Raw genomic sequence first — 12,822 nt, forward strand, 5'->3', positions numbered from 1 at the left:
TAATATAAAAGAAAGAGAGTATAGAGGAGGGAAATGTAACTGAAATGGAAGAAGAGTAAGGAAAAAACTTGAGACATTTTCGTATAAGAAGGATAAATTCAATTAATGGACAGAAAAATCATGGAAGAGGTGGAAGTATTGATGTATTTTTATTCTTTAAAAAATCATTCCCTCACAAACCAGGCTTGTCATTGCAGAAATTTTGCATGCATTTATTGTTTATTTTTTAGAGGTTTCATTGTTAATTTTTAGAGGCTCACAATTTAGCTTTTGAAACAAAAAGCATAGTTAACATCATCTGTAAGCAAGCACAGTGGAAGCTCTTAGTCACAAAAATAATTGAAAAAAAATTGAAAAATAGAAAAAAATGGATGAAGTTTCAAAGTTTCAGTAGAAACTCCTACTGCTATTACTGTTGCCTTTTTATGAATGAATTGTCTATGCTTAAAGGACTCTATGCTCCTAAAAGTGGCAATTGAAAACATACAGTGTATTAAACAAAACAAAAGATGAGGAGGGCTAATAAATAGAATTAAATCTGATGAGGTCACAAGCACATTTTCTCTTCTATCTGCACAGAGTAAAATTTTGCAGTGTGTTAAGAGGCAGTGCAGTATTTGGATGATATAAGCATCTCTGAAAACCATGGGAAATAGCCCAATACTACTTCCTTGGCTTCAATCCTAATTACTCCTCAAGGATTTAACAAGTCCAGGGTGCTTGTATTTTATTCTCATCCTGGTTAGTTTTTCCTTTTTTTTCTGGCAGCTGTGTGGGAAGCAGCAAGCCAGGCTCTTTCTGCTTCTGTGACCATTCATGGTTCATGAAATAGTCATCCATCTTGAAAGCCAGGGATCCTTCAGAATTATTAAATCCCAGCATTTCCTCAAAAATACCACAGTTTTTTTTCACTTGCTGCATTGGCCTGTTGAGAGCTGTGAGTGCAGGTTAGGCTGACTGCTTCTTCTTCCTGGACCAGGCTGTGGAATACAGACAAGGATGCTCAGTTTTGCTGTTTTGTCCAGACTGCAGTTTGCTTCATGTATTTTTCCCCAGGAGATCTTCATGAACAGTAGAAGTTTCTTTCTTCTGCCTCAGTGGAGAGGAAAATAACAAGAAATTTTTCACAAGAGTGAAAAGTGCTCATAAGTTCCTTCTCTCTTTTGTAGCATCTTTAGTCCTCCACAGGATCTGGAGCTTTATTATTGTAGGACTATGAATGTGTAATACCACTGTCTTCATTTCCACAGAATAACTAGGTTCTGCTTTCAGCTCAGCATTCTGGTCAGTATAAATGATCATGGATCAGTGGTGCGTGAGCTTAAGATCTTTTTAAAATTATTTTTAAATAATGGATCCAAAAGCAGTATCAAGTTTTGTCCAGAATAAAGTCTTGCATGTGCCTTAGAGTTTAACTTGGCAGGTAAGGGTGAGCAGCCTCTCTGTCTGAAAAGAAAGAATAATGAGTGATGAAGAAGAGGAAATGGAATTGCATGGGAAGGTGGGCATTTATACAACTCCTGTCTTCTTGAGGGAGGGAACAGTATAAGACAAATGAACAGCAAAGAGAGGAAAAGGATAGAATAGACATTTGGAGCTTATGTTGTGGAGGAGGAGGAAGAGAAATGGTTAGAAAGGCAGTCATTGGGAGTCTCATGGAAATGAGGGAATTACCATAGGTGCAGGCAGCTCTTGGTATGGTTAATGGAGAGAAATTATATTTGTGGCCTTCCCAAAACTTTATGGGATTTTTTAGTCTTGACCTCTGGGACTTATTTTTTAACTAGTGAATTAATTGAGGTATTGCATACTACAATCTATTTAGGCATCTCTGAACAAAAACCGAGACTATATTTTGCATACTTTTGACTTGTAAAATGTAGCAGACTTCTAAATGCAGTTGATGGTGTATTGAAAAGTACTAATGGTAATTTTAAGCCTGGCACAGCTGGAACTTTAGTCTTTCTTGCTGTCACACACTGCCTTTCACATGTGGAAACAATTGTAGCATCCCAGACAGAAGCAGCGGTTTTGTATTTTTTTTAAATGCCTGTAAATTTTAATGACTGCCAACTAAAGGATGATAAAGACGGGGAGGGGGTTTTGGTGTTTGTTTTTTTTTTTTTAATTCTTTTACTTTATATTTTGTAGACTTTGAAAATCTGTAGTGGTTTCAGTGAGAAGAGAACCTGTATTTTAAAATTCAGAAGACTTTTTATTTCTCACCGAAGAAAATGTAACAACTTTATCTGTGCTTTAGAAAAGCCTTGAAATAACTATTCATTATTGGAGGTAGTGCACTTAGAATCCTAGGAGCCTTTTTAAAAAACAATGTATGTTTCATAAGTTTCCTCTGTTTAAAAAAAAAAAAAAAACAAAAAAAACCCCAGACAACCATCCCAAAGATCTAAAAATATGAATTAAGATTTCATCATCCTGGCTTGTATTTCATAGGCAAAAGAGAAAAAGAAATTAGTTAAAGGATGACATAATGGAAACTCTTGGCTTAAAAGCAAAGATTCCTGAGTAGGAATGACAAGAAATATGCAAAAGCTAAGATGGTAATGGTAGATTTTTAAGACAGAAAGATGCAGGCAAGAATAGCTTCTAAAGGAGTATAAGTAACAAGAAGAGCTTGAATTTCCTGAAACTTTAAACTGGCAACACAAACTCAAGAAGAAAGCAACAGTTTGGGCAGGCTAGAACATAATGCTCAGAGTCAGATCTTGCTAAGGCCTAAGAGTGAGGACTTTTTCTTAGTGACAGGACTTATACAATGAGAGTCACGTTGAGGAAATGCATCTGGTTTGGTTTGGTTTGATTTGCAAATACAAACTAGGACACATCTGCAATTTTTTATGTTGTAATGCTTTGATTGCCATCCTATAAAGAAGTAATACAAAGGAGTAGTACCAAAAGGCAAATTCCATGTTGCAGGTGTACATTTTAGTGATTTGCATTGCAGAATCAAGATGTCAAAGAGAAGTCTGTTCCATAGACCTAAACACCAGATGGGAAAGATCATCTAAGACTGGCCTCTCACCCAGCAAATCACATAGAGCTTTTGCCCATTTAGCCTTTTGGATCTGACCATCAGGATTGGTGTCTGAATAATGAAGAGGACATGGAAGTGTTTCCTTATATAGGTAGAGTTTAGATGATAAGAAATTATTTCAGACAGTCACCTTAAATAGTTATAATCCAAAAACAACAATAAATTCTTTTGTTTTAAAAGAAATGAGTGAATGTATTTGGAAAAGATGAAATTGTTTTTCAAATTGAGAGGATTCCTTGTTTCTGAGGTGCTTATTTGGTGCTCATTGAAAAATGATTTAAGGGCAATTTTGAGTTTCTAAAAATAAAAAGTCCTGATTGCCTAGGTTTCAAAACCTTAGCTATTTATGTCATTAAGTTACATATTTGATGAATTACTGAATCATGCTATTGCATCTCTTAAAAATTAATTTAGCAGTGAAATCTTTTTTAATCTTTGTACACAGTAACTTAATGATCAAAGAAAGCAACTTTTTTTTACAAACTTAATACAGATTTGGACGAATGATGACAGAGCAATGATTTAATTTGGCATGACATCAATGAACACAAGAGTTTCAGTAAACGTTACCAATCTATATAGGACAGAAATAATTACAAACATGAGCATAAGAAATACAATAGTTCGACTGAAGACAATAATGGCATGAAATGAGAATAATGTTGTTTTTTTTTAATGTGGTGGATGACCTCATTACTTTCTAAAGCTACCTGAGGAGGGGGAGTAGTAGAGAGGAGATGTTGAGCTCTTCCCTCTGGTATTCAGGGACACATGAAAATGGTTCAAAGCTGTGCCAGGGGAAGTCTATACTTAACATTAGGAAACTTTTCTTTGTTGAGTGTGTGGTCAACCACTGTAACAGACTTTCTGGAGAGGTGGCCAATGCCTGAAGCATTTGTATAATGCCCTTAACACTGTTCTTTATCTTTTGGTCAGCTCTGAAGTGGCCAGGCAGTTGGACTAGATAATTGTTGCAGGTACATTCCAGCTGAAATACTCAAGTTTAGGCTAGACTATACAAAAGAAAGAGAGAGAGAAAAAAAAATGAATGTGTTTGTAAACAAAATTATGAATATATATATTACTTTCTTCAGTTTTGGGATATGTTTAGGGTGTTGAACAGCATGAACTCTACAAGCAAAGGTATGCTCACTATTTGCCTTTATATACAGGCAAACAGCATGGAAGAAAAGGCAGTGGAATTGTTTGTCATGGTCTGGGAGCAAGACCCACATTTAAAAACAATCACAGCTGTAAAAAGAATGTGATGAAATGAGCAGTGTGGCTTGAGAAGCCCCAATTACAACACAGACCTTGTCAGAGGAATTTGGAGTCAAATCTTTTTGCTTAAGAGTAGAACAGATTTTTTAGGTTTTAGTGTAATTTAATGGGAACATTTTGTTATAGCAGGGCTAAATTCCTTTGTTCCAGGCAGAGTTGGAATGGACAAGAATGAGAAAAATTATAGGATTTTTCTTTTCCTTCTGGTATAGTTAGGAAGGGAGGGGAGCATTTAAATCCTTGATATCAGCCCTTTTCAGCCTAAGGAAGTTCTCGATTTTCAGGGGAATGGAAGCATTTGTTCTCAGACACATGGGAACTTTACTAGTGAGAGAATGCATGAAAGAGCAAGGAACACTTTTAGCTAAACCTGTCCTGCCTGCAGGATATTCATCTCTATGGTATTTTTACTTCATCTGCTTTTGTTTGTAAGATATATCGAATTTATTTCCCACTTGCAGTCCATTAACCAAATGCTTGCTTAAGCTGGCAGATTGTTTAAAATATTTTTTTCTGTCGTGAGAGTCATATTGGAGTACCAAGGGCAAGGATGAGAGTGATGTAAAGGTGAGAGAGGGGAGAACTGGGTACCACAATTAGTAGCTTCATGAGGTAAATGTGAGAGGTAATAGGCAGCACTCCCTGAGACAAGCAAGATCACCAGTGTGACTCATGCCTGTAAAGAGGAGGTCTTACCTTTTACATTCTCATTCCTTTCGTAGCACACTCGCCTTTCACAGGGAAATGAGGAAGAAGTTCAGAGGTGGACAGCTCTGGGGGAAGCTGAAGGTCAGCTTTGAGCTGTTGGTGTTCTGTTAGGGAGCCATTTAATTGCACACAGGATCCAGTGAGATACCTCCTGTGAGGGGAATGAGCTTAAGGATGCCCCTTCCCCATTGTTAAATTAATAAAGTAGTGACCTGTGGAGAAAATCCATTTCAGTGCCCATCTTTCAGTCCCTTGAGTATCCTGATTAAATAACTGACTGTATTGAAGCCTCCAGAGCAGTTGAGTCATTGCTTGTGTTTAAACTACAGCACTTTCCTCCAAACATACAGTAATAAAATGGAATTCAATACTCTTAATCAACTTATCAAAAATCCTGAAGATATTGGTGCTGCTTAACATCTGTAGATGCACAGATAAAAGCAATGTCTCACACCACTCGTACAAAACAAAAACACTTCAAGCTGTTTATGCTACCCACCAAAGGGCTGTCAGTCTTATTTGCTCTGAAGAAGACAGTGCTTGGGGGCTGTTGAATGTGCTGCCTGCACAAGAGGGAGAGTACATAAAGGATTCCTATGCTTAGTTGGATGCAAAAATAAAATAAACTTTCAGGAATGGCAGCATTGGATGACTACTGTTGTGGTGAATATTTCTCAAATGCCTATAAATTTTCACTCTTCATTGCACTCAGTTCCCATGCACAGGGGAAAATGGATTATGGAAAAATTTCAATGTGGTAACAAAGAATAAAACACACCAGGATTATGGGAATTAGTGGTAAGAAGCTTGAACATGTAAAAAAAAGAAAAAAGTAATGAAAACATAAAGATAAAAATTTTAGAAAGTTTACTGATCATTGTGGCAATCAGTGAAGATTAATAAAACAAGAGTATATCGGAAAAGAATAAAAATATTGTCTATCTGCAGCACAGTCTGATTTTTAGGAATTCCTTTCTTCCCTTCCTGATTTACAGTAAAAGTGCTCATGCTTTTATGTTTCTTGTGTCAGGTAAATCACCAGGCATCTCTCTCAGCAAAGGGGATTTTACAAATGGAACTGACTGTTAGTATCTTTCTTGGTGATTTTATCTGCATTTTGAAAGAACTTTTTTAGAGAAAAAGTATGTTTAAAAAAACTGCTTCATGGCTTACCCTTTTTGCAAAGGTATGTCAGAAAGCAAACAAAACCTTAATTTCTGTGATGTTTCAGATGAGTCAGTTCTAGCATTTGCATTTAGATTAGGACTGTGCTTCTGAAATTAATATGCCAACCACCTCTATTTGCCATGCTTTCATTCAAGCTGCAGAGCAGCTCTGGAGTGTGTGAATTGGCTCCCAAGCCACAAAAGCCACGTGTTCCAGGGGTACAGCTGGCAGAGCTCAGTCACTATTGGGGTCTGCAGCCCCCAGTGGAGCCAACCTGGTGGGAAAACCCTGCTGTGGGCATGTATTCAGCAGGGCTTCTTCTCCTTGATGATAGAACAGTCACAGAACATGTGAATAGTTCGAAGCTGCATGTGGGAAAATATGGGCTGGACGATAGGAAGCATCTGAGAGCTGGATCAACCACTGGAACAGGCTTCAAGAGACATGGTTGCTGCCCTGAGCTGTGAGTGCTTGAGGCTTTTGAACAGTGCCCTTAACAACATGCTCTAGCTTTTGGTCAGCAGTCAGATGTTGATCAGGGTAATCATTGTAGGTCCCTTTTAACTGAAAAGAATATTCTTCTCTTCTCTTCTCTTCTCTTCTCTTCTCTTCTCTTCTCTTCTCTTCTCTTCTCTTCTCTTCTCTTCTCTTCTCTTCTCTTCTCTTCTTTCTCTCTTCGCAACCCTTCTGCTGTGCATCTCTGTTTCTGTTGTTTCACTTTTTCCTGGTGGAGGCATTGCCTTTGACCATTAAAAGAAATTCTTACACCTAAAGAGGCAGAGTTCATGGATTATTTAGTAACATACTAGTATTTATTTCAATTAGAATTAAGAAATAAACCCAAATACTTCAGTAGACTGAATAATGAGCAAAGCAGATGTATTGAACTCTTCATTCCATGGGAAAGTGACACTAAGGCCTCCTCTTCCAGGGTGCAGGGCAGCATCCCAGTGTCCTTGTGAATGTGCAGTCTACCCTTAAGCACAAAAATTGGAAACCAATAAATTATTTTCTTTGAGCAAAATACACTGAGGATATTGATCATCGTTTATTCATAAGATTCGATTATCTGATATATTGATTTCTTGACCAAAATGTATGCAAATATATAATAGCTATTTCTTTGTATTACTTTTAAATGACCACGGTTAAGTTCTATGAAGCTGTGTTTTGAGTGTATAAATTAGCTTGTGTGAGATCGACTAATTTTAAACTTAAAATTGCCAGCAAATTAGCAGATTTTTTTTTCCTCATTCTGACCTATTATTATCAAATAATATGCTAAGAGCCATTTTATTTTTCTGAATACATGATCATATCCTAACAGATACTCCCTGAAGTGTCTGGAGTACAAATCTCATTTTATGTGTATTAAAAACAGTAGGGAATCTCAAATCAGTTCACTAAATAGCTTTTCTGCAACACCTTATTGAGGAAGAGAAAACTAATATAATTGCCATTTTGCTGTTCTGAAAGCTTTAAATCTGGCAGCCACTGAATTCTGAGCTTATATTGTTTCTGCATGAAAGCCATTTGAAGGTGAAATGAGACTAAACTTTATTTTATTAAAATTTGTATTAAATTACAAGACTATATTGTGTGTCCCAGGGAGTGGTGTCGCACTTTGCACACAATACTCAAGATCTGATGGGAGAAAAGGAATTGATTAATTAGAACAAAATGTTTAAGACCAATAAATAAATCTAAAGTTTGATGATTTACAGCTCCAGTAAAACCGTGGTGTACACTTACCAGTTTTCAGATTAGTTTTAAATACAGCCAGAGTTCTCTTGTAAACAAATCAATGTATTACATTATTATTCACAGATCTGTTTTGTACCTGCTTTTCATTTTGTGTCAAGTTATCTGATAGCAGACAGCATTAGGAATACCCTTGGGCCAGTCACTTTATCTCTGTGTGCTTATGTTTATCTTCTGTGTTAAGTTTTGACAAGGTTTTTCTGTCCTTTGTGAGTATTGAGAGCTCCAGAGAACAATACCAGTGGTAGCTGTGCACAGCAGTGGTCTCAGTGCAGTAGCTGAATGTTATGGGCATTTTTTAATGAGCATTGTTCAGTTTCTTTAAGGCTTCCAAGAGGTGTCAGTTTTACAAATAGTATTTTGACTGAAAAGGATAACATTGCTACCCATAGGGTGGGGGACAGGCAGTTGTCTTGTAAATACAAGCCAGCAAAATTATTCAGTGTTCCCTAAATATCAAGGTCTTGGTTCTGCATTTCTTCTGGTTGCAAAAGGACTTGACATTAACTTAAATGTTTTAAAATTATGGGAGTGTAGGGTATGTGAGCATTTACCAGTATGTCTTCAGCTGTAAAATAACAGCTGCTTTTGGTCGTTACATTTTGAGTGTCCATTCCTCATAATCTGAAAAATTCATGTGAGTTTGTTATTGTATTCTGCTTCTCTTTCTCCTCCTCTATTGCTTCTATAAATCTACTTGAACTGAGAGGGAAAGCCAGCAAAATTTATTTGTACAGAATTTACAGACAAACAATCAGAATTTGCCAAGACCGGACAACATGAAAGTAAATCTGTAAATTAGAACTGAACTGCATTGAAAAAAATGAATAATTCATTTCAGTGTTCCTGTGAGAGAACATAAGTATCATTTAAAGGATGAATATAAAGGGTAGGAGAGGAAGATCTGGGTTTTTCTCATTATTGCTGCCAAATACACTTCACACTCTTATTTCAACACAGAATTCTTTCAAAAGTTAGAATTAAATTAACCTTGATAATTATTTGAAAAAAAAAACTGAAAAATGGAAATTACTTTTCTGAAAATATCAACAGATATGTGCTGGAGTATGTATTACAGAGATACATACTGATATTGTTAATATTAGTGTTGTAATTTTGAAAATTAAATTCACAAAGTATAATTCATTTTCCTTCTTCTTACCTGGCAAATCAGTTCTGAAATACTGAATGCAATAGAAAATACTATCTTTATGTGACTTGAAGTGAATTCTCTATTCCTGTATAAAAAATGTCTGCATGAGTGAAGGTATTTACACATTGTGTAAAGAGCTACTGTTTGTATTGTATATATAGATAGCTGCTGTATGGATATATACACATATGCCCACACAAATGTGTTGGTTTTGAATAAAAGTCATCTGTGATTTTAAATTAGTTCATTATTAAATGATGTTAATAAAACCTGAGATTCTCACAAGTTCCCAAGAAACACTCTGTGCCTCAGAGGCTAAAGTTCACTCTGAATTAGTCAACAAACCAGAAATCACCTGTACTGGTATAATTACAGCTTCAAATATGCTGGGGATACAATCATTGAAAGTCCTTCAGCTGCTTGACTGGACTTTGCATTAAGTTTCTTTTTCAGCAAATGTTTGTTTGTGGTATTCCATTATATACCTGTCAGTCCAGGGCATTAAGGGTGGTGGACATCAGTGACCTGTTAGGAAATCTCTCTCTGACATCTGCTATTAGATCTAAGCTATGAAGTGGAGTAAAGCACAGATTGGCTTGTAGGAATGACAAAATATGTACATTAAAAGGATTCTCCTGTATCGTGAAGTATTTATTGTGCTTCTTCCTGTTTTATAGCTGAAAGAAATAACAAAATTTACCAAGATAGTAATATTTTTGGTGGGTTTTTCATGTTAATTCTGTGTAGCCAATGAAAAATTCATAAAGCTCACAAGAAAAATATTAAGGGTCAGTAGTTCAGGCTACAGTATATATATAGGTACATAAAGCACTATGCATTTCAAAATCTGACAGTTTAGTTTACTAGGAATGCTTTATTCTCAATTTTACAAGGTCAAATAAAATAATATGTCTGAAAAATAAGGAATATCTCTAACAGTATTGTTTCTACAAGTAACAATCTTTTGTCAAATTTTTAAAGAATATATCTTAGATATATTTTTGTTTGAATGAACTGTTTGAGTAGCAGAAGAATTTCAGTATATGTGTTTTATTCTGTTATATATAGAATTAGAAAATATTTATTCTGAAATTAGTCTTGTCCTAAAGAAGCATTTAAATTGCAAAGTTTTAATTTCTAACCTGTGAAGCCTGAAAGCCCATGAAAAAATGCAATAAAATTAAGGATGAAATAAATATTCAGTAAATGTATGCAAATTGGAAAGATTTCTACATTAGTCTTAATGTGTCTGACAGCATTTGTTTCTGGCATTTTTTTCTTTTCACCTACTAATGTTGTTGAAATACTACTTTTTTTATTTCATGCATACATTTTGTTTCTCAGTTTTCTTTTCTTTCCCCCCATTTAAGATTCCAGAGGCTTATTTTATTAGAGATCCTCATACTTTCCTCCTTACAAAGGACTTTATTAAGGTATATATATGTCCTTTTTAGTGCAAAATCCCCCCAAAAGCTCTCTCAAGACCTGAACTGCATGTCCTCACAGGTTAACATTTTCACATGCAATGCCAGTTGCTGGAGATGAGAATGGTTAGTTGGTTAACTGAAGCATGCTTGAAAGGAGAAGCAAAGCTTGTCTACAAAATACTAACACTTGGATGAGTCTGCAGCCTGGGAGGAGAGCACCGGGTGAATTTTCTGGACTTTTTTCATGGCTGACTTGGGATATGCCTGCATTGTCACACAGTGTGTTGACCTCTCTCCTTGATGCATATTGCTGCTGACAGTCCCTCTCCTTTGCCCGCAGGCCATGGAGGCGCAGATACAGAACTTTGGACAGACGCCATCGCAGTTGCTCATTGAGCCCCATCCACCTCGGAGCTCTGCCATGCACCTGGTGAGACATGACTGCTGGCTGGGAATGCATTCCCTTTGAACCTTAGGAGTCCTTGTAGGCCATAAAGTACTCATTAAAGCAACACTTTTAATGCCCCTCATTGCCCATGCAGCCATGCTCGCTTTGGGTAGCAGCAAATCACAGGGCTCTAGCAGAGAAAGCTGGAGGTGTGACGAGCTTTAGCTTCATATAGTCCTGGATTTTCCTTACTAATATGGTATAAGAAGGCTCCATCTTAAAAAATATAAACTTGATAAATACATATTTGCAGTGTTGTTTCTGCAAGTAGTGGGAATGATTGCAGGCTTTCCTTAGAGTATGTTGTCCTGTTTTAAAGGATGCATTGTTCAGGGCTGATTTATGAACAATGTCTGCTTGAGAAAAATGAAGTATTGGAGTTCAAATCATGATGGAATCCTTCTGCCCATTCCTCCAGGACAATGAAATGTATATTTTGAGTTTCAATTCAAACTCCAAAATTCACTTCCATCACATTCTTCTCTATGCTTCTCACAAAGAATTGCATGAAATAGCTAGACTGAACAAGACAGATTTCTGTGCCCCTGAGTGCCTTTGATAAAATGCTTAGAGCTAGACTTTTCTTTAAGCTTTGTAAATCAACAGTAATACATGCAGTAGTTTCAATCATTTTATCTGTCTATAAGGAAATCTCTCTATCTAGCTGTACACTGTGAAAGTGGAAATTGATCTGGAAGTGGTTGTATTATTTTAAGTGTGTACAAGTCAAACTTAGGTAATATTTATTTTACATTCTTAAGATGTGGATAATATATTTTTAATAATTCAAGGTGATAAGCAGAAAGGAATATTTGACCTTTCAGAAATAGTTCATTTTGTTATAACAGTTGCTGAAAAAAGCCTCCTTGAAACCAGTGCTCAATAGCTATCCTTGTCCATGTACAAACAATTGTGTCATTTGTAGAATCATGAAACAGGCTTAGGGTATTATAGCCTTATTAGATTGCAGACTCCCTAATAAGCATATGCTTTACATAGAATTAAATTGTCTATGTTTGGAAGTGCTGTATTTCATATGAGGAATTCCTTAAGAAAAATATCTGTGAATTTTTGAGTCACTCTTAAAATTTCTTTTTTCAACTGTTGTAGTTTATAGAATTAATATTTATTATGTGTTAATTTATTAACTCATTAAGACATATCTCTATTTTATGAATATTAACTACTGAATAATTTTACATTTTACTGTATGCTAATTAATGCTAATGGTCATTTTGTACCCTATAATGATAACCCTACCATACCTATTCTCTATTTATCCTCATGTGATGTTCCAATAATAGCTTGTGATCTTGCTCTCCTCCATCACTAGAGTAGATACACAGGTAGTGTTGTTTTCCCTGTATGTGCACATGCTTGCCTGCTCTTTTTTAACCTCGTTATCCCTCAGACCTCCTCACTAATTGTGTTATCCCTTCTGTTTTCTTCTGCTCTCTTCTCCTTTCTACTCAACAGTGTTTCCTTCCACAGAGCCCCCTCATGTTTAAAGATCAGATGCAGCAGGATGTCATCATGGTGCTGAAGTTCCCATCCAATTCCCCTGTCACACACGTGGCAGCCAACACGCTGCCCCACCTGACCATCCCTGCCGTGGTGACTGTCACTTGCAGCAGGCTGTTTGCAGTCAATCGGTGGCACAACACAGTAGGTAGGTCCTTGCAGGCACACTTACATTCAAATCTGAAGACCTAAACAATGCAGCTTTAATTTTGAGTGCAATTTAGCTCACAAGCCTGCCTGTGCACCAAAATTTACTGTTTCTTCTGGTTTGTGTCAAATAATCACAGCTTCCGTTTTCTCT

At 36.3% G+C, this 12,822-nt stretch overlaps 1 protein-coding gene across 6 annotated transcripts in view; it reads left to right on the forward strand.

Moving 5' to 3' along the window:
- Window positions 1-12,822, forward strand: part of NBEA (neurobeachin) — a 452,087-nt gene that overhangs the window by 416,735 nt on the left and 22,530 nt on the right. For 4 of the 6 annotated variants that reach the window (XM_088159561.1, XM_088159562.1, XM_014868920.2 and 1 more), the window contains 2 exons: window positions 10,893-10,982; window positions 12,477-12,669. In XM_088159561.1, the coding sequence (XP_088015687.1) occupies window positions 10,893-10,982; window positions 12,477-12,669 (283 nt within the window). The remainder of the gene's footprint in view (window positions 1-10,892; window positions 10,983-12,476; window positions 12,670-12,822) is intronic. The other 2 variants (XM_088159565.1, XM_088159566.1) reach the window with 1 other exon arrangement.

This window comes from Sturnus vulgaris, chromosome 2, assembly GCF_052056855.1.
Source record: "Sturnus vulgaris isolate bStuVul1 chromosome 2, bStuVul1.hap1, whole genome shotgun sequence".
Classification (NCBI taxonomy): Eukaryota; Metazoa; Chordata; class Aves; order Passeriformes; family Sturnidae; genus Sturnus; species Sturnus vulgaris.